The 20,552-nt window shown below is 41.2% G+C and overlaps 3 protein-coding genes across 7 annotated transcripts; 2 read left to right on the forward strand and 1 right to left on the reverse strand.

Annotated features, from left to right (window-relative positions):
- The first annotated feature begins 620 nt into the window (after nt 1-620).
- Nucleotides 621-9,515, forward strand: LOC115684311 (protein EXECUTER 1, chloroplastic). Of its 5 annotated transcripts, none has more exons than XR_008814562.1 (12): nt 621-1,159; nt 2,207-2,323; nt 2,417-2,482; nt 3,463-3,569; nt 5,141-5,222; nt 6,408-7,124; nt 7,227-7,350; nt 7,449-7,618; nt 8,005-8,079; nt 8,183-8,275; nt 8,369-8,513; nt 8,618-9,515. XR_008814562.1 is itself a non-coding variant. In XM_056303383.1 (11 exons), exons 1-11 carry the CDS (start codon nt 665-667, stop codon nt 8,459-8,461), a joined length of 2,139 nt encoding a protein of 712 aa, XP_056159358.1. In that variant the 5' UTR covers nt 621-664; the 3' UTR covers nt 8,462-9,515. The 5 variants fall into 5 exon arrangements, 2 of the variants coding, with proteins under 2 accessions (XP_056159358.1, XP_056159359.1); XR_008814561.1 differs by having other exon boundaries at nt 8,970-9,515; XR_008814563.1 differs by having other exon boundaries at nt 8,974-9,515.
- A 4,180-nt stretch (nt 9,516-13,695) lies between these two features.
- LOC115684284 (uncharacterized) lies at nt 13,696-16,585 on the forward strand. The gene is made up of 6 exons (XM_030609025.2): nt 13,696-14,160; nt 14,268-14,363; nt 14,677-14,717; nt 15,043-15,160; nt 15,628-15,708; nt 16,177-16,585. Exons 1-6 carry the CDS (start codon nt 13,939-13,941, stop codon nt 16,231-16,233), a joined length of 615 nt encoding a protein of 204 aa, XP_030464885.1. The 5' UTR covers nt 13,696-13,938; the 3' UTR covers nt 16,234-16,585.
- A 926-nt stretch (nt 16,586-17,511) lies between these two features.
- On the reverse strand, nt 17,512-20,282 carry LOC115684285 (uncharacterized). Its single transcript, XM_030609026.2, has 4 exons — nt 20,119-20,282; nt 19,211-19,382; nt 17,996-18,112; nt 17,512-17,825 (listed from the first exon to the last, which is right to left on the reverse strand). Exons 1-4 carry the CDS (start codon nt 20,226-20,228, stop codon nt 17,658-17,660), a joined length of 567 nt encoding a protein of 188 aa, XP_030464886.1. The 5' UTR covers nt 20,229-20,282; the 3' UTR covers nt 17,512-17,657.
- Between the last annotated feature and the right edge of the window lie 270 nt (nt 20,283-20,552).

Here is a 20,552-nt window from a genome sequence, read left to right on the forward strand (position 1 = left end):
CCAATTGTGGCTTAGGTCCCGATATTCCGGGGACGTAAAAACAACAGGAGGTAGAGGCGGCTCCCACGTCTCGGGAAATATGATGACTAGGTGCATTCGGTGTCAAAAGACGAGAAGGTATTCCATACCTCCCTCTAAAAGAAAAAAACGACAATGGGGAGGGACAGGGCGGTTGTAGCTACTTCCTTTGCTAGGTAAAGTCTTACCAAACATCGAACGAATGTATTTTGTCGAATGTATTCCGCTTGTAAATTTCCATTTAATCATCGGCCACACGCACGAATCATGAAAAAAAATACCCACCACGAACGAATCTGTGTTCTGGCTGGCGTCTGAAAAATCCACGGTCATCGAAAATTCCCAAGAGGCAAAAAAGAAAAAAGAAAAACAAAAGGCAGGAAAATTCCACGTCATCATCAGAGGAACCTACCTATGTCGAAAAGAAAAGAAAAAACATCCTTATCTTCCTTTTCCTTAGCTTCCATGGTCACTGCTCGGCCCGAATCGTCAGCATCATCGTCGCTCCTCTCTCTCCCTCGCCACCGCCGCCGCCGCCGCCGCCGCCTTCCGGTCGGCCTCCTCCGCCGCCTCTTCTCTCTCTAGAACTCGTGCCCCTCTCTCTCTCTCTGGAACTTGTGCGCGGGGGAGGCATCGAGCGTCGGCGATGGCTTCGGCGGCGCCTCCGAGCCCGCACCAGCTGATGTTCCCGGGCGCGCGGCTCTCGACCTGCGCGTCCGCGAGGCGGGGGTCCCTCAGCCCCTCCCCGCCGCCGCCGTCGGCGCTGTTCCCCTCGCAATCGCTCTCCAGGGCCCCCGATTCCGCGCTCTGCCACTGCCGGAGCAACCCCTCGGAGGGCGCGCCCTCCCCTCCCGGCGACGGCGGCGACGGCGACCCCGCCCCGTGGGGGTGGGACTCCGCCATCTGGGGCCTGCTGAAATCAGCGGCGAGGGCGTTCGATTCCTACGTGAACGCGCGCGCGAAGGAGCCCGAGGGCGCCCGCGGCGGCGGCGGCTCCGTGCGGGGAGAAAGGAAGGGGGTGGCGGCGGAGGGAGATGGGGAGGAGAGCTGGGATTGGGATCGGTGGAAGCAGCACTTTGAGGAAATCGACGGGCAAGAGCGTCTGCTTTCGATATTGAAGGTTCCTGGTTGTTTCCTCTTTGTATGTTTGTGCTTTTTGAGAAACCATGTGTATGTTAAACAAATTTCTCTTTTTTAAAGTGTAATCTGGGTAATTGGTTAAATTTTCTGCTGTCTGTTTTGGATTCTTGATGTTTGATAACGTGAAGTAATTGTTAAAAGTTCTAATGGGGCCACTGTATTCAATGGCATCTCTTCACTGAGTCGATTAATCCATGAAATGCAGTAGTTTAAGTTTGGAAAAGAAGGAGTCTGGCAATTTGAACCCGGTTGCTGAAAATTATCATGCGTTTTTTCTTGTTGCCTTCGCTTTATGAGCATCTGATTTACACTGATCAGATGCTTTGCACCCATTGAAAAGAGCATAGACATGTCTTTGCTGGTGATTCTAAGGTAACCACTTCAATGGAAACGAACTTCACCTGCCGAAGGAGGGCTTTGGCTGTCAATTTCTTGGCAACCTGATACAGTTGTAGGCTACCCCCAAAGGGTCATTTGGACCTATGGTGCACGAGTGTTAGGTTGTGGAGGAACGAGGAGGACATTCGGTATCCTCGATATGTGGAAGAACTTAGAAACAGGTGAAGTTTGTGAGAGTATGAACAATAAACCATGTCATGGCAATGGCATGACAATAAACTATCAGAAAGTGTGATTTGCTAAGGGTTACGACTTCTTTTTGTGTTATTTATAGTTTGATAAATACGATGTCGATCGCATGTTGACAAAGTACCAGAAAGTATGACCATGAAAAGCCAGAAAGTACGCAGGAATTATGATTTTGTAGATTCGCTAGAGGGATTAAAATATTGTCTTCTCTAGAGAGTCTCCCACATGACATATTTAACATTACAATTTACTACTATGGTCTACCATATGGACATCTGAAATGACGAGAGGGTGGTAAAAGAAATAGAGACTTCCTGAGTTGACTGAACCTGGAGGTCGTATTACAAACATGTCTCCTACTGCGGATTCTTTTTTCTCGAATGATTTAGTTAGTTTATAATTTAACCATGTTTATCCTAAATGATAGTCAAATTTTTAAATTTATACGTTGTTTTAACAGTCACAATTAAGTAATGCTGTGCTCAAAGAGGATTATGAAGAAGCCGGGAGGCTTAAGGTGGCAATTGCAGCTGCATCCACCGGTGACACTGTTGGCAGAGTGATGTCTTGCCTGAAAGTAGGAACTTGGACTTCCCTGAATCATTTGTTGATTCCATTATTCTGCAGCACTAACATTTTGTTGTCTCTTGTTTTCTGTTTCGAATTTCAGAGTGCCATAAATGAAGAACGTTATCAGGATGCAGCTTTTATGCGAGATAATGCTGGTACTGGATTGGTAGGTTTCTTTGGTACACGCTTTTGCTTATTCTAAGTGCAATACTCTTTAGTACACCTAGAAGTGTATGCTGGAGTTTGGGAAAGGCTTGCGTTGTTACATAATAGTTCTGGATATATCGATAAATATATTGTGATAGTTTATGATTGTATATATATTGTGATAGTTTATGATCGTGCTTCGTATCTCGTTTGATGAATCTCTGTCTAAAATGATCATCGAGTTCCTTTTTTTAAATGTTAAAAATAATCTGGTGCCATAATCCATTATCACCTCATCGTAGTTCCTGAGATGAACTCTGTTGAACAACTCAGAAGAACAGTATTTCTAAGACTGGATAACAAGACATTGTGGAGGAGATTAGCAATGGTAATATGGAAAGGAAATAAGTAGGGATGAAGGTTCTAAGAAGATTGAGTTCTTGGGCATTTTATTATCGAGTTTTTCCATTTTCACTTCGGGCAATAATTGAAGCGAAGCGGAATTGTAGCCCTATAATTTTCTAATTGACTAGAGAGGACGAGTAAAATCGCACAAAAGAATCTAGTAAAAAAAAAAAAAGCAAACGAAAATGGTGCGATGGTTGAGATTAAGGGATTGCCAGTTGAAGCAGTTGGTGGCTAAGGCCAAACTTTCACTTTTGTCGGTGCTAGTTGTTTTTTATGCTTCGACAAAATATTCCCTTTGTCTTCGAATCATTGCCCAAGCCTCTGTATGCTGAACCATGTGTTGAGATTCAATAAGGTGACAAAACCAATCCTTTTCACACTTACAAATTCTTGCATGTTCATTCATTTTTCAACCTTGAGTGCCCAAGATTAGCAATTGAAGTAGTTAGACTTTGTGTTGTATTTTTTTCTTGATTAACTCTCAGCTTACCTTGGTTTGGATTTCTATCGTGTCTGCTGAAGCATTTAATACATTATACTTGCATCCTCATGGCATTATGTCCTTTGTTATTTCATGGTTTTTGCTTATAGGTGGGATGGTGGTCTGGGACTTCAAATGATACATATGATCCATATGGTATAATAATTCGTGTTACTGCAGAGCATGGAAGATATGTGGCAAGGAGTTACAGTCCTCGGTAAGCTCGTATAATTAAAAGTATTATTTTCTAACGTCAAATTCATCACATGTGATTTATGTCTGATTCCAAGCGAAAAACTATTTGAATGAAAAAAGGCTTTCTCGGGCGTAAGGCTCGAACCCTCGCAATCTATCATTTTTGTCAGTTAAGTTTTCTATTTGAGCCACATTGTTAGAGGTTGTAATATATATATAGATTCATAATTTTGTTTTGCCAGAGGTGATAGAGTCAACTATGGTCCTGTCATTCCAGTCCTCCTTGACTAGCCCCTTACATTTATGTGGAGAGAGAAAGAGAGAGAGAGATTCTCATTATAAAGAAGGGCTGTGATGGAGGTGGGTTGAGCAATTGGTGAAAGGCAACATAGAGAATGACATTTCATTTGATCCATTATAAAGAAACTTGTTTAATCCATGTCTCTCCGAAAAGAGAATGGAATTCCTATAAACATGATCAAAGGCTTTGTCAATGTCAACTTTACACTTGATGCCTGGATAAAAAGATTCGAAGCGTGTGAGATGCTGAAACTAATTTAAGAGTGACAGCCTTGAGCAAATTATCAAGAACCTTGGCAGTGAGTTCATAACTGCTTCCTACAAAGCTGAGAGGTCGGTAGTCTCTGATATTAGTCTTTTTGAGTGTCTCAAATGTATCATAATCTGTTAAGTGGAGACAGTTTGTGCCTGTATCTTTGAGGGTTTTTTTCGTCAACCAAGTTTCTGGGGAATGTCAACCATTGATGCCTAAATGCTTTGGTCAAGAGTAGGGTCAATGTCCATGTTCCGCTTTTCTTCCATTATGTCTTCATGGTCTTGTCAGATTAGGTTAGGTTTGATTATGGAGTGAAAAGCATGCTGACGGCTTTATCTGGTGCTTTTTTGAATGCAAGATGTTGAATGCCTATTTTTCATCCAAACTATTTCATTGTTTTCCTTCCATTGAATATGCTTAAACAAACCTGTATTTATGTGAGCTCATAAACAGGTTTAAGTGAGAGCTTCTTGAGATTGCAATAGTATCCGAATGTTGTTGTGATGCACTCTTGTGCCATGGCTGCTTGCATGTGTAAATTACACTGGGGGAGGAATCTATACTGAAGTGTTCCTTTTGTATGTCAAGATTAAGCTGCAAAAAAGAGCCCTCAAATAGTTAGTGTCAACGTCCATTTATCTAAAGGTCCGATAACTGATACATGCTGTGCTAAAAGTATTAGCGACTGACATCTTGTCATGCCTTATATAACAGTGCAAAATGAAACATCGAATAACAAGGTTAGATTCCCAGTGGTAATTTGCTTTGCAGTATCCATGCCTATGAGGAAATTTTCTATAGATGACAAATTGTCTGCATTTGTATATTTCTATTTTCCTAATCAACTACTATAATAAAAAGCGATGGCTAATCAACAATGAGCTCCATGTTGACTCATTTTGTAGATTTATTCTAGATATGAAGCAATTTGCTTGTGGTCGTTCCAGCTGTCAGCCAGCTATAGCTCTGGAGTACACCTACTGGTTTATTGGTGAAATTCTTCGTTTTGGTGTTTGCTGAATATAGTATTTTTCCAGGCAACTTGTGACAGCCGCACGTGGTGTTCCCTTGTTTGAAGTTTTCTTGAAGGTGGACAAGAAAGGCGAATACCAGCAACAGGTATATCTTTTCCTTTTAGGTATATCTGTAGCCTGGGTATTTGTCATCAGATCAAGATAATGTGCTCTTAGTGACAGTTCTTTTCAAACGTTCTTCATTTGAATCTCTCTCTCTCTCTCTCTCTCTCTTTCTTTCTGTGTCTCTGTGCGCCGTCCCTTGGCATGCTTGGGCAACTCTCTGAGATCTAATCTCCTGTTGTTCCTCAGTAGCTCAGTGGTAGAGTGGTTGGCTGAATGCAGAATTATGGTGCCATTTTCTTTGCTTTGATGTTGTAATGTCTTGCTATTGAAATCCAAAAGGTTGTCAAGATCGCTTTTCCTGCTAAGATAGGTTTTGTCTTCTTCTGTTTTTTTTGTTTTGGGGGGGGGGGAGAAGCCTTATTGGAGATCTTTATTGATGCTCTGCCCTCCTAAAATGTCAAAAGTAAGCTTATTTTTAGAGCAAATAATATCTGGATATGTCTTATGGACGCAGTGTGTGATGTTTATTGGAAATAATGATGTTAACAGAATAGAAATAGGTAAATTTTTCTGAATATATCAATTGTGGTGTGTGGACAATGTCATTGCTAGTAAGAGGCAACCTGAGGGTATGTTTTGTTGTTATTAATGCCAGAGAGGACTTATCAAAACAATAATATTTTGTTGACTATAGTCAACTACTGCCCGGGATCTGAGAATCTTTGAAGTGAGGGAAAAACCCACAGACTGTCACTTAAGGACTTTCTGACTAAATAATAATAGCTACCCCTGATTAGTCTTGACAGTTTGACATAATGGGAAAAACTGCTCATAACTTTCTTTTGGTGGCCTTGGATGGAATTCCTTTAACATCCTCTATTATTACTTGAATAAGGATACTTGGCAATAGCTTTATTTATCTAGTTGGGCACATCTCTATTTATCCAAATGCCATATATGCTCTGCTTGTATTCCATTAATTGTGTTAAATAGCATAATTGCCTGGATTCTTGGACATGCCTCTGCTTTTGTCCTTAGGATATGCTTTCTTTCATGCCTACATGTGCATTGTGTTTGTGTTTTCTCTTGAAAGATGAAACTCATGCCTGACTCCACTTTTGAAACTTCATATCTCAGTAAATTTAGTATGTGGAGTATTTTCTGCTAGCTAGACTGTGACACTTGATTTTGCATGTGTGTTTAAAGGTATTCACCTGATTTTCAGGCTGTGTACTTGAAGCGGAGGGAAGTTATTCAAGATCCTCCTTTAGGTTCTTTGTTGTCTGTTTCTGAAAGCAATACTAATCCAGCAGACTCAATTGAGGGAAAAAATGATGTCGTCATTGCCACTACAGAAGATGATGAGGATGGTAGTGGTAGGGAAGATGGTTCTGATCTTTCTGAGCAACTTCCTGGTTTTCAGAATATTCTGAGAGATATGATTCCTGGTGTTAGGGTCAAGGTTATGAAAGTTACAGCACCAGGGAAAGTTGACAAGGACCTTATAGCTAAGGTGATTGAGCAGATGATGGAGGATGAAGAGGAAGAAGATGATGTGGACACTGAAGATTTAGAGGCTGAAGATGAAGTCAAGAGTGAAAGTGATCAAGAGAGAGATGAGGTGGAAATGGATGCGATTCCTGGAGTTATTGAAAGTGAAGGGCCAAATGAGTTTGCGGTTAAAGTTGTTGTTGGTGGCCTTGTGCAGAAACTTTCTACCAATGTCCCTACAAAAGACTTACTTCGAGTGCCAGCAATCCTAGAGAAAAAGGGTCGTTCTTCATTTTGTTTCTCGATGATTAAGGATGTCAGTGGAAAGGACTCCAGCGGCAGGAAACAGTCTTCCGTGGGTAGGGAAGCTAAGTTCCGGAGTGGTCGTAGTATTGACCAAGTTATGCTTGATCTTGCCAAGTTCATTGGTGGGGAGAAAATACCAATGAAGGTCGTGTAAACTTGTAATTTGAGTAATTCCATCCTTTATTTCTTCTTTCTTTTGGGTTCTGGAGGTTTGGATATCTAGTAATTTTGCTTTTCAATGGTCCAGGTTCTAAAAGATGTCGGTGAATTGATAAGCCTCACTCTCAGCCAAGCTCAAAATCACAGATCCCTTTCTGGATCAACAACCTTTAATCGCATTGAAATACCAACTTCTTTTGATCCTCTAAGTGGTACTTTACTTCTTTAGTTAGTATGGATTGTCATTCATGGTCAAAACATTACTTGCAAGTAAAAATAGATGATATCCCTATACAATCTTATTTGTCAGGACTGTACATTGGTGCACATGGAATTTACTCCTCAGAGGTCATTCATTTGAGACGTAAATTTGGACACTGGCAAGAGGATGGTCCGACCAAGGATCGAACAGAACTCGAGTTTTACGAATATGTTGAAGCCTTAAAACTCACAGGAGATCGCTATGTGCCAGCTGGAAAGGTAATCATCTTTCATGTTGAGATCATGTATTAAGTTTGGATTATTGATATAATGATAGCCCGTAAAGTCATAAAGGATGACTATGCATCAAAGTCAAATGAAGCTAGTCTAGATAGGTTTTGCAGTAATTGACCCCACCATCCACTTTCAACAATGAAAAAAGGTTTGCGAAAACGGTTTGCTTAACTTCAGTGGAAGGTTATAATAAGTTGAAATAATTGCCTGCTTTTTGTTCATAATTTTTTATAGCTCATAAATTTATGTCGTAGATATTGCTACTGTGCTTGGGGTAGACAGCTTTTCCTAAGATTATTTAATTAACTTCAATGTTTGATCATCTTTTCCTAAGATTATTTAACTTACATTGTATCCTCTTCTTTGAACAGGTGGCATTCCGTGCTAAGATTGGTAAAAGATATCAGCTTCCCCATAAAGGAATCATTCCAGAAGAACTTGGAGTGGTATAGTTTATTTTGTGATCTGAAGTGCTACTCTGCTCAATTCCTCATTTTTCATGACTCTTGTCAAATAAATTGAAAAGCTGCCTATCTTATGACTATTCAGATTGCTAGATACAAAGGACAGGGAAGGCTTGCTGAACCTGGATTTCAAAATCCGAGATGGGTGGACGGTGAGCTGGTTATTTTGGACGGGAAGGTTAGTGTTTCTAATAGTCTTCTCCATCTTGTTCAGGTCACTGGATCTTTAATTCCTCAAAGTCTCCTAACAATAAGATGTCTTTCCGTGCAGTACATTAAAGGGGGGCCTGTCGTTGGGTTTGTCTATTGGGCCCCTGAATATCACTTCTTGGTGTTCTTTAACCGGCTAAGGCTTCAAGATTAGACTCACATTGTACATAGCGTCTGAGCGTGCTACCATTTTCTCCAGGCATGGAGTAAGTTATTCCTCACTTGAGGTTAAGTGGGTTTGCTGGTAGTGAAGCTGTCATTTAGTTCTCTAACAGTGAATGAGTTGGACACGTTAGTTCATTTGTTATAGGTTACCAATTAACTTTTACCATGAAGACGACACTTCAATCCTTTGCCGGGTACATAGTCAAACATTTTTTGCTTGAGGAGATCTTTCTACCACCTTTTCTTCTTCTGAAAATCCATAAATATGCAGTAACGGTGCCTATAAAATCAACCCTTTCATATCTGCTGATGTTGATAAGAGTTCTGAAAAGTCCTTCTATTGTTGGTTTTCTTTCAATTATGATTAGTGGCACACATGTAAACCCTTAATCCCCCTTTCCTTGCTGCTCCAGTTTCCAAAATCTCGATACAGCATGTTTCATTTACATCTTTGTTCAATGAGATGGCATATGCTTTTACCATGTGCTTGTCTTTAGGTAGACATCCGCCCAAAGTGCTACTATATTGCAGCTGGTTACAATAGCTATAGGCGATTTGCCTGTGGAGTGACCTGCAGAGGGAGGATGCTTCTTAAATGCTCCGATGGCCGAATGGGAAGAAAAAGCATATGCTGATGATGAAGTCCCCTTCGCTATTGCGCTACTTCCTTTTTGTCATGCCGGAGGTCTCTCGTGGGATTCTGACCACTTCTTGGTCATTCGTCCTTGATGGGTTCCGCTTCCAGGCTGAGGATGTAAGAGTGTAGTCAGAGACACTAATGGAGCAAAGGCCTCTCAAGGTATCCTCTTCATGGATTATCTTCAGTCTTTGCCATACTGAGCTAAATTCTTCGATACCTTGTTCTCGTCTCCTTTGATATCTAACGTCATGATCCCAAATGTAAATGAAGATGGGATATTTTTGACGCGTGAGAAGGGTGTTTGGATGCGTTTATGGCTTCACGAGATCTATCTTATTAGAACTTTATGTAGTCTCCCTGATGATATATTCACTGTTTGGGGATGGCAATCTTCTTCTCAAAACATCTGGTATTTTCAGGTTGTCTCCCTGTCTTCTGTTGCGTGGCATGTGTTCTTATTGATTTTCTCTTCTTTCTTGTGATGATTTTCCCATTGAAATCCATCCTTGAGATGTGACCATATAGTTGACCACTAGTGTTCTTGATGTATATTTTTGCCAGTATTGTTGGTTTTCACATTTGAGGATATATTGGACATTTTTGCATTGTGGAAAAAAAAATATTGACATGTTTAAAGCTATAGTGTATATAAAAGTGATTAGTCATGTATGAATATTTAACTAATCAAAAGATTAAGGGTGCGTTTGGTAACCATTCTGTTCCCGGAAATAATTTTTGCTTAGAAATGATTTTTTTTATTCCTTTCCCGGCAATAATTTCTAAGCATCTGAAGGCGTTTGGTAGCTGCTCAAAATTTTTATTTCTGGAATAGAAAAAGAACAGAAATGTGATTGATAATCGCACAATTTTTTTTTATTAATAATATTTTAAATATTTTAATATTTCTTTCTTTTTTTTTCTTTTCTTTTTTTCTTCTTCTTCTTCCTTGGCCCATGGCCAGGTCGCCGGCGCCGGCAATCGGCCATAGGCCCAGGTCGGTGAGGGCGAGGGCTGGATCGAGGGCGGCCCTAACCCAGGCCGCGAGGGTTTAGCCCTCACCAGATTTGGTGAGGGCCGCCCTCGCCCAAGTTGTGAGGGTCCAGCCCTCACCGGCCTTGGCCTGTGGCCAGTCGTCGGCCATCGGTGACCGGCCACATGCCAGGTAAGAAGAAGAAGACAAAAAAAAAAAAATCTTTTCCATTTCTGATTCTTGTTCCTAGAATCAATAATCAACCTTTTTTTATTATTCTTGATTCTATTCCAAAATTGATTCTGGGAACAAATTTGTGCTTGGAAATAAAAAATTTACCAAACGGATTTTTGCTTTTTTTTTGTTTTCGGGAACAAAATAATAGAATCGGGCACTGTTTGGCCAGTTAGCAAATATGCCCTAAGTTGCTAACTACATAAAAATTGAAGATTCATTAACTCGTTTAATTCTTTCATGGGTAGTTATATCATGATTGACTTTTGATATTTGGTTGTGGGGAAGTTCTTGTACAATCGACTTCTCGGAAAAAAAAAAAAGAAGACTGGCCTCTCATAATTAAAGTAGCCGAATTAGGGCTTCTGATGGCCGATCAATTAGTTGTTTGTGATCCATAATTTTTTGAGGAATAAAGTGTTTTCGAAGTCTTAAAACTAGTCACGGAAGTGTAATTGAGTACTAAAATTTTTAAAACGTGCAATCCACAGGTTATGTGTATTTGGATCACGGTGGTGACTTGGATGACCATAGATCATTAGCGGAATACGTGTTTTCATTAGCAAGTGGTGCAGTGAGTTGGAAGGCGTTCTTACAAGACGATATTGCCTAAGTCTTAAAATTTATCACGAAGGTGTAAATGAGTATTAAAACTTTGAAAAGTGTAATAAAAGGAAAGACTTGATTGAACCAATTTGACAAGTTATAAGACTTTATTGCACTTTTTAAAAGTTTTAGAATCTAATTACATTTTGGTGATAAGTTTTATAACTCGATTGCGCTTTTTAAAAGTTTTAGTAATAAATTGCACTTTGATTTAGGACTTTCAATACAATTTATTTTATTTTATTTTAGAATGACAGTAATTATGAATGTACGACATTCTTTGCAATTTTAATAATGATGTCAGATTATATCTGAAATTGCACGATGACATTCAACTTCATCGGACTCCATTCGTGTGTACAACATATTTTTCTTCCACCTATGTTTACTTTTCGCAAGAGACAGAGGACAACCGGGAGCGCAAACGCACGTTTAACTAAGTATATAGATAAGAGGGAAAAGAGGAGAAAGAATCTTGAAGGTATCGATTGATAGGGTCAATTTTATGGTTTGCATTCATACGAAACCTTGGAGTCTCGCTCATGAATCTTATTTTTTTTTAAAGAATGCCGAAAAGGGCCTAAACTATGGCCAATGTGATACCAACACCTTAACTTCTTCTTTTTTTATGGCACGAAAGATTCCAAACTTGTACCAATGTAACAAATATATCTTCCGCCACAATTCCATCCAAGACGGTTGTCAAAAATTCTACGCGGCAGCTAACGTGGACAACAGCAAGCAAGCAAAACTGACTGCAATCTTATGTGGCTTTGGTGAATATATTCGTGGTATCACAGTATCAGTAGCTGATGTAAAAAACACTTATTTATTTAGATCCACTTACAAATTCACATGTGTCCATTAATTCGAATCAAATAAAAAAAATTAAAAAGTATGATTATTTTCTATCTTCCTCCTCCATACACAGCCACATTGGAGCCTGACCTCCGTGGATCTGACTTCTGCGACTAATATGACAAGCATTTATTTATTCAGATCCACTTACAAATTAACATATGTCCAATTACTCGAATTAAATAAAAAAAATAAAATATATGATTATTCTCTGTTGTTGGAAATAGATGCGGAAAAACAAAAACAGAACACAGGGATTTACGTGGTTCGATCACAACGTGATCTACGTCCACGGGCGAGGCAAGAGAAGATTCCACTATAATCAAAGGAGAGTACATTTTTCAGAAGTCGAAACAACGACAAAAGCTCACGGCTCACAAAACTCTCAGAAAACAAAATTCTCTCTGTACATCAATGAGAAAATCCAGCCGCGGTATAAATAGTGCTCCCCAAAAAAATTTCCTCGGGGGCGTAGCCCCCGAATCCCCCGAGACATTGGTTCGCTTGCTCCAGGTTGAGCCTATCAGCCCAACCCTCCGCGTCACAAACCAAATCTCAATTTTCTCTCCACTTTCGGGTCGCACAAAAAATATGTCGGGTCGAGCCATCAATCGGACCGAGTACATAAAATTCAAAACATATTTAACATTCTCTATCTTCCTCCTCCATCCACGACCACATTTGAGGTTGATCAACGTGACCCTCCCCCCAAAATCACAATCGAGGAGTCGTTGACATTGCATCTAGGCCTACCACTGCTACGCGTCTAAGCCGAGCCACCCCAATATTGTCTTTGTGGTAGACACCATCTTTTCGAACACGACCTCTATTCCACTATTGTCCATTCTGCTTTTTAAGCTCGCAATGTTGCCAGTTGCCGAGGCTCATCCATGACCATCTAAATTTCGACCTTTCTGTCAAGGCTCATGGCCATGGACGAGCCGCCATCGCCAGATCTGTAGGCACGACTCCACGCTTGGACCAGCGGCGGCACTGTCGACCAACATGGAGCTCAACGCCGCATCGAGTTTTGCCACCAGCGACGAGCCCGACAACAGCATTAGGCCGAAACACAAATTATAATGAGCTTGGATAAAGAGAGAAGGATGGTAAATAGAAGTGCGGCATAAAAGGGTGGAAGGAGGGAACGACGCAATGGATATGGAAAGGTGGCGGGCATCGAGGATGGAGGTTGTGGAGACTTGGCTGGTGGAGACGATTGAGCTTGATTCTCAACTCAATGGACGGCCAAGCGGAACAATTGTTATGGATGGAGGAGGAGAGGAGATAAACAATCGTACTTACAATTTTTCTTTATTTGCTTACAACTCAATTGACATGTGTTAATTTGTAAGTATATCTGAATAAATAAGTGCTCGCCACATTAGCTGCTGACGCATTATTATGATTCCACATCACATTTTCTCCTTTAACATGCCGATTTCAACTTAAGCAAGAGTATATTTGTCACACGGGCACGAGTTTCGTGATTTCTGGTGACACGAGACAAGCTCGGGGTGTATCGACGTTTTAGGGTGTGCTTGTTTTGGTGAAAGTATTTTCCCGGAAAGTATTTTCAAGATTTTCATCTATTTGGTCTTTCGAAGATGATTTGGTCAACGGAAAATACTTTTCGATCAACGCAAATATCATGTTTAATTTTAGTGGGTATAGCACATGATTTTCTGTGATATTTTCTATTTTGTATATGGGGACACGAGAATAATAAATGCGAACGTGCAAAGTAGTCTCCAAAACTTTCATGTTTAATTTTAGTGGATAAGCGTAGAGTACGATTTTCACCAGTGTCCGACTGCCACGTGCCAGTTCCACCCCGGTCCCGCGACCGCCACGTGTCCGTTGCCCAACTGCTTTCCCTCAGTTTCCTTGAATGGCAGGTGAAGGTATCCTGCTTTTCGCTCTGAAGCAGACGAGCTCGCTCGAGGAGGAAGACGACGACGGCTACGAACCAGAAAGCTCTTCGCTTTCTTGATCGGAGCTCGACACGCGCTCATGCCCAAGATCGCCGGCGGTGAGCCGGAGCCCAAGATACACGGAGCGCGACGTATGGTGACGGTTCGGAGCAGTTGAGTGAGGGGCGAGCTCTTGTAGGGAGCTGCAGGAGATCCTTTTGTCGGAGGAGGGGGGGTTGAGGAAGATGGCGAGACAGGAGGGGGCGGAGGGAGGGGAGAACTCGCACCCGCAGCTGCAGCCGCAGAGGAGCGCCGGCGGCGGGTCGGGCGGCCGGAGGGTCCGGGCGAGGCCCGACCCTTTCCTGGTCATCTGCCGGTGCTTCAGCGTCCTGACCTCCATCTGCGCCATCCTCTGCATCGCCGTCAACGTCCTCTCCGCCGTCCGCTCCTTCAAGAACGGATACGACGTACCCTCTCTCTGTCTCTCCGTCTCTCTCCGTTTATGTGTGCGCGCGCGCGCCGTGTTGCTCATTGCTATCTGAATCTAATGGTCGTGCTGGGTCGTCGTGTCTAGGTCTTCGACGGCATATTCCGGTGTTACGCGGTGCTGATAGCGTTCTTCGTGGTGCTCGCCGAGACGGAGTGGGGATTCATTGTCAAATTCTGGAAGGTTGGTTTTTGGTTTTTCCTCTTTGGATCGTCCGGATGCGTTTTGAACTGTAGTTTCAGACACGCCCGTGCAAAATGTGTAGAAATTCTAGAGAGAATTGCACTTGCCAGTTGCCAGTCTCTGACTATGCTTTTGTCAATATGACAAATCTCATAGAGTAGAAAGTTCCCAGTAAAGATCGATTGCTGGACTTTGTTAGCTGCTTGGCATGCTTGAGATGAGTTGTTGTCTTCTTAGTTTCTGTTATTGTTCTTGTTGGAGCTTGTACCCTCTCTGCCCTGCCTAATGAGCAAATTTGGTGAACGTTTTTCAGGTTTTGGAATATTGGGCTGGGAGGGGCATGCTGCAGATCTTGTATGTACTGTTAAAAACTCCTCCTTTATCTCCTCTTGGTTCCTTTGAGTCGTCTTATGGACCTACCAGATTGACCCACTTTCAGTCATCAATTTCACACAATCAGAATATGAAATACTAGCAATTTGTACTTGCGTTCTGGTTGATATAGCCACGGACATATCAAGTTTAAAATGATATTTTGTCCAGTCTAGAACATGGTTTTGGTTCAAGCATCGAATAATCTAGTTTGCGATATGAAAGTTCCGGGAACCTCATTTGTAAAATTTAGGGTTAAAATTTTTTTATAACTTGCCTTCTGAAATAGTTGTCCCTTTTTGTCCAGTGTTGCGGTGATGACAAGAGCTTTCCCAAACTATACTGAGGAGCAGCAAGATCTTGTTCTCCTTCAGAATATTGCAGCTTATATGCTCCTTGCTTGTGGTGTGGTATATGTTGTTTCGGTAAGGTTATTGCTCTGAACTGGTTGTGATCATATGCTCAAAGTCCAATATTGTAATAATTTCAGAGGATTTCCTGAGCATGTGTGGTAGGGTCCTGAAAAATGATGTGCAGCAAAGTTGTAGCTTCACTTAGCATGCCTGAAGATGTAATTATATTGTTGTCAAAGTTGACCTTGGTTTTTCCTCTGTGCAACCCAAATTAATCTGAGAAGAAAACTAAAATCCCGTAGTGTTATGGGATGAAGACATCTCGCCAAATATAGTTAGTCCACAGGCCCTTCATTTTCACGACAATTATTTGCAGCTTCTGATCTTGTCATGTATTTTCCAAATTACGGTTTAAGAACACCTGATGAAGAATGTGATTCTATTGGTGGACTGGATAAACACACTTTTGTAGTTTCCATTACATTTGGATCCGAGGAATTTAGTGATGCTTAATCTTTTGCTTTGGTATTGATTGACAGGGAATTCTGTGCATAGGCTTCTTGAAACGCTCTCGACAGAAGAAAGAAATATCAAGGGAGCAGGCAGTGAAGGACTTGGAGGTAAACAATGTTATAGTTAGTGCTCATTGGCAGTCATTGTGATCTTTCTACTAGATGTAGCATTGGCATCATATGTGGTCTCTCCACTTGCGGATGATCACTTCTTATTTTATACATGATCACTACTATGCTTAATTTCCTCTAGCACTTGCATTCAGAAGCTGACCTGACCATATTGAAACTTGCGAACACGATTGAATCTGCCACTGAAACCACAACGTAACTTCATCGGAGTCTAGTATATGCCAAGCAGATCAGTTCAATTGAACAAGCACTTAAGCGCAAGGTTTCCTTTTGGTTTTAGTCTTGGTTATTGTCTTCTGTGCTGGCTTCAAAAGTGAAACTTGCTTAAAATAGGGTCAACATTTAGTTGGCTAATTTCACATTAACAGCCTTGTTTTCTTTTTCTGCCTTTATTGCTTGTTACGGTGTATTTGGGCTCATAACTTGTATCTTTTACCATCTTAGGACCTGGAACGGCGCAGGGAAGAACTTGAACAATTGCTTATTGTGGAGACGGCGTGAAGGCACTTTAAATTGAGATACTAGCGGGACGTCTACTTCTTGGAATCCCAATCAAAAGACCAGCGAAAATGATCTTTGCGGATATTCTGACCCGATTCTCATGAGTGTTGCTTTCTTTTCTTTTCATTAATATCTTTGTACTTGTCTATCTGCGGCAATAGTATCATTCTTTCTTTCTTAAACTTTTGTCGAGTGGTGTTTGGCAGTTGTATGGTTTCTGTAAATTAAAATCTTCTTGATTCTTTTCTAGGATGATCAATTACGAAACAATGTATTTGTCGACATTCCTCAACTGGATTTTGCATCTTCAAAGAATCTTGGCAGGCTGAACGGGAGGTTGCCGAATTTCAGATGTTCGCATAAGCTGTAATTCAGTAGAGCTCTGCATTATTTTCAGCTGTTAATGGGACTATTGATTAGTCACAATGTGGAAAAGTAGCTCATCTTTGTACGAAATTCCGAACCTTTTTGTTGATGAATGTTCAAATTTGCTCTTCCGTGTAAGACATTGCCTTTTCTTATCAAAGAGTGAACGAGGGATCAAAGTCGCCAGGGTGACATTTTTCTACGAGCAATATGAATAAGTTTGCAGATGAAAACGAAGGCAAGGCCAGTTTACCTCCGATAAGTTGCATTTTTACTAGGATCTATAAATACGCGTAGAATGAGTAATAGGTACAGATTCAAGGCTTCAAGACCAAGATTCTCTCTTTTTCAATAGAATGGCCATAAGAGCAGAGAGACAGATTGCTCATTGCACTTTGATGAACCGAAAGAGGCAGCTCAAGGTTAATCATGAATGTCGACACCTGCTAGTCGCTGTATACAGGGACATGCGCACACGGGCACACTCGTTGGATCAAAGTGGTATTCCGACCAGGACTTCACAATTTTAAATCTGTCACTTTCAAAACAAGTAGCTTTTATCCCCTTTTGTTACTATGGTGTAAGATTTCTATAGATCAAGAAATCGCATTGATATGCAAAAGAGAAAACCTATCTAGCAGGATTAGAGTAACGAGGCATGTCGCCGGCTTGACTGAAAGAGATAGTTGTTGTCTGCCCCACCATTTTAAGCTTGAACAAAGAAAGGACTATCTACGGTAAGCAAATGCCATAAAACGTCGCACATTGTGGAGAAACTCAAAATGACTCTACAGTCACTTGCACTTCCACATTGTGAGTACTCAATCGAAATTCACACCTGAATAGTCCACCATTCGATATGCTACTTTCAACTTTCTGTTGGAGGAGGAAACTACCATCTAAAGTAATCAATAGGGAAAAATGCACTGTTTCGTCTATTCTATCAGCAAAAGGAATATTGTAGCTTACACTGCAATGCAGTTGTAAAGTATAATTGGTCGCCATTTCGGTACATTCTAGATAGAGTCCATCCACACAGAACCTTACATTTAATTCCTTTACTTCTTCTCAGATGAATCTGCATCTTTGGTGAACTTTGTGCGCCATCTCTGCTTATTCTTCTCAACTGTATTAAAATTTTCAGAGAATTTTGCTAGCCCTTGTCTAAATGCTCCAAGGTTTACACCATTACCTACCAAAATACTTGTCACTCCCATTTTTGAAACCTGCAAAAGTAAAAGGTATACTTCCACAAAATAAGCATGAAGAACCAATCGCGTCATTGAAAATCCGCCATAAAAGCCATAAGAACCAAAAATTACTTATCGTTCAAGATGCTACCTCTACAAATGATGTAGAAAACAGGAATAAACATTTAGTCTAACTAATGAATTACCGCTTCAATGTTCCTATCCTCATCATCAAAGAAGAGCATTGAGCTGAATGGCACCCCTGTCCTTGAATGAATTCTCTGAAAATGCTCAGTCTTGTGTGACCAGCTAGAGAAAACCTCCTGAATAATTGCAAAAAGAAAATTGAGCATATCTGAATCCAAAAAGGTGAGCCAAAGACTATGAATAATCCAAACTCATCTAGAGCAACAAACTCCAACTGCGCAACAAAACCACATTGTCTGGTAGAGGATGTATAACATCATTCAAATTCTCCTAAGGCAACAATTGACAGGACTATGATTGCTTGACAAAACCACCATGATCTGGTATAGGAAGGGTAACATCATAAGCATTTCTCCTAAAGCTACAATTGGCATGTTATTATTTCATATACCCTTAATTTGTTCGACCTTTGATGAAAAGTATACCAGTTGATTATAATGCATCAAAGATGGCTGACAGATTAGTGGAAATGCCCTACTATGTCTGACCACAAAAATAAAAAAAAAAAATCACTGAGTCAGCATGCGGTTCAATATCAATTTCATTGATTGATCTTGTTTGTTATGATTGACTGATCTCAACATAGATAGAGTCTATCTTAAATTTATTTGAGTGGAGATGCCCAAAACTGAATCTTTTATGGTTCATATTACGGGTTGGGTTCATCTGTGTAATAATCTAATAATCAAATGAACCAAGTTGAAGACATGAAAGCTTCAGATCAAGAGGATCCCCTTGCATCTAGAAATTTTCCTTATCTATAAACAAAGAAATATAGTTCTAGACACCCAGATGGATAAGCATGCGTATTGGCTGGACTCCATTCAACCAACAGCAACTCTAACTTCTACAAGATCTCTCACATATTGTGACACGTCTGGTTGACTAAAAATTTCCGCCACTTAGCCAGACAGTTCAGTAATTGTTTCTAATCCCATTCATCATGATTAAGTTTCTCAGATTAAGATCATTTCTGTCTCAAATTTGTCCGACCTTTGATGAGAAAAAAGTCATGTAATTATCTGCGTCACCCATGCCAGATGAATCAATGAAATGCTATAGCTAGCTTGACCAAGAAAATATCACCATTTAGCCACATAGTTCAAAAAAACAGTGTATGATATAGTACTGAGGTGAATTCCTTGATGCTCTAATCACTATGTACACCAGTGAAGACGGCATAGAGTAGATACAATTATGTTCTAAACACCAACCTGGGCAACAAACATCGACTTCAAGCTAAGTTTCTCCAGAAAAATCTTGGCTATATCCGGAGTTGGTGATCTCGAAGCAATGGCAACATCGATCCCCTTGTCTTTCAGGGCAGAAAGGATACCTTTAGCATGGGGGTAAAGAGCAGGCATTTCGCGTTTGGAGCGACATTCGCTGGTCGTTAGCAAGAAACCGCAACAAGCAAGTTATAAAACGTTTTACTCACAATGCAAAAGGCAAATCAAATCAAATGAAAACCAAAGGGCAGCCTAGCACTCAGGATTCACCAAATCTTTGTATTGTACTTTCGAAAAGACCCTCAGGCCATAAGAAAGCCAATGAATGCGGAAAAAGGAAAAAGAAAACAGAAACACAAAAAAGACCTTCCAGCTGCAGAAGGGTGCGCAGTTCAACGAGCTGCAAATGTATCAGAATCAATTCATAAGCTACAGAATACAAATGGTGCTGATACCAAACCACATGAAGCTCAAACACCGAAAGATTCAAAGAAGAAAACATCAAGATAAAGAAATGAAACTAATTCACAAGTTACGACCGATGCCGATATCAAATTACTCCTGCCCATCTTCCCAAACCCATGCACATCCACAGAAACAAAAACACCAACAGGATTAGCGTCCAAGAGCTAAAATTTCCCATTTTGCCACCAACCCTATTCATCCCACGAACGCCTCGTCCGGTCGCGACGACTCGACCCGAAAGGAGGGTTTTGTCCAGAATCTCATGCAGAGATGCTCGCGATGGGCACGATGACGAAATGACGAAAGGTTTCCAGAGGGCACAGAAATATATATATATATATACGTGCAGAATCCGCAAGAAAAGAAGAACAAGAAAGGGAGAGAGAGGAATTGGGAAGAGAGAGAGAGAGAGAGAGAGAGCGACGAACCAGTAGAAGGGCCAGAGGGTGTAGTCGAGATCGAAGACGACTAGCCTGGGCAGCACCTGGAACATGCCCATCATCTGCAGCGCCTCGTCTTTCACCTTCTCCTCCCCCATCTCTCCCTCTCACTCTCTCTCTCTCTCGATGGGAGCTAGCAAATTGGTCGACGGGCTGCGTCGTAGGGGTGTGCAACCGGACCGGGTTTACCCGGGAACGCAGACAGCAAAGTCAATTCTGTCCGGGGCAGTGGCACGATGGGTGATCCTGACTTTTGTCCAGCACATGACGGGGCAAATGACGCAAAGGGTGTTCGACCCGAGTTTTAGAACCGGTTTTAAGTTACTGTAAAAAACCCTAGCATTGAGAGTGCAAGTCCCCTTTCTCAATCTGCTCGGTCGCTCCTCCTCTTCGCGAGTCCCCTTTCTTCCGGTTTCTCGTCG

This window comes from Syzygium oleosum, unplaced genomic scaffold (assembly GCF_021117445.2).
Source record: "Syzygium oleosum isolate NSW1041296 unplaced genomic scaffold, Sole_v2.1 Sole_v2.27, whole genome shotgun sequence".
NCBI lineage: Eukaryota > Viridiplantae > Streptophyta > Magnoliopsida > Myrtales > Myrtaceae > Syzygium > Syzygium oleosum.

Coding starts and splice junctions, on each gene's coding strand:
- LOC115684311 (XM_056303383.1), top strand. CDS start 665: ATGGCTTCGGCGGCGCCTCCGAGCCCGCACCAGCTGATGTTCCCGGGC. Junction 7,125..7,226: donor GGGAGAAAATACCAATGAAG/GTCGTGTAAACT, acceptor TCAATGGTCCAG/GTTCTAAAAGATGTCGGTGA. Junction 8,276..8,368: donor TGGTTATTTTGGACGGGAAG/GTTAGTGTTTCT, acceptor CTTTCCGTGCAG/TACATTAAAGGGGGGCCTGT.
- LOC115684284 (XM_030609025.2), top strand. CDS start 13,939: ATGGCGAGACAGGAGGGGGCGGAGGGAGGGGAGAACTCGCACCCGCAG. Junction 15,161..15,627: donor GTGTGGTATATGTTGTTTCG/GTAAGGTTATTG, acceptor ATTGATTGACAG/GGAATTCTGTGCATAGGCTT. Junction 15,709..16,176: donor AGGCAGTGAAGGACTTGGAG/GTAAACAATGTT, acceptor TTACCATCTTAG/GACCTGGAACGGCGCAGGGA.
- LOC115684285 (XM_030609026.2), bottom strand. CDS start 20,228: ATGGGGGAGGAGAAGGTGAAAGACGAGGCGCTGCAGATGATGGGCATG. Junction 19,383..20,118: donor ACCCTCTGGCCCTTCTACTG/GTTCGTCGCTCT, acceptor GCTAACGACCAG/CGAATGTCGCTCCAAACGCG. Junction 18,113..19,210: donor AGTCGATGTTTGTTGCCCAG/GTTGGTGTTTAG, acceptor GCAATTATTCAG/GAGGTTTTCTCTAGCTGGTC.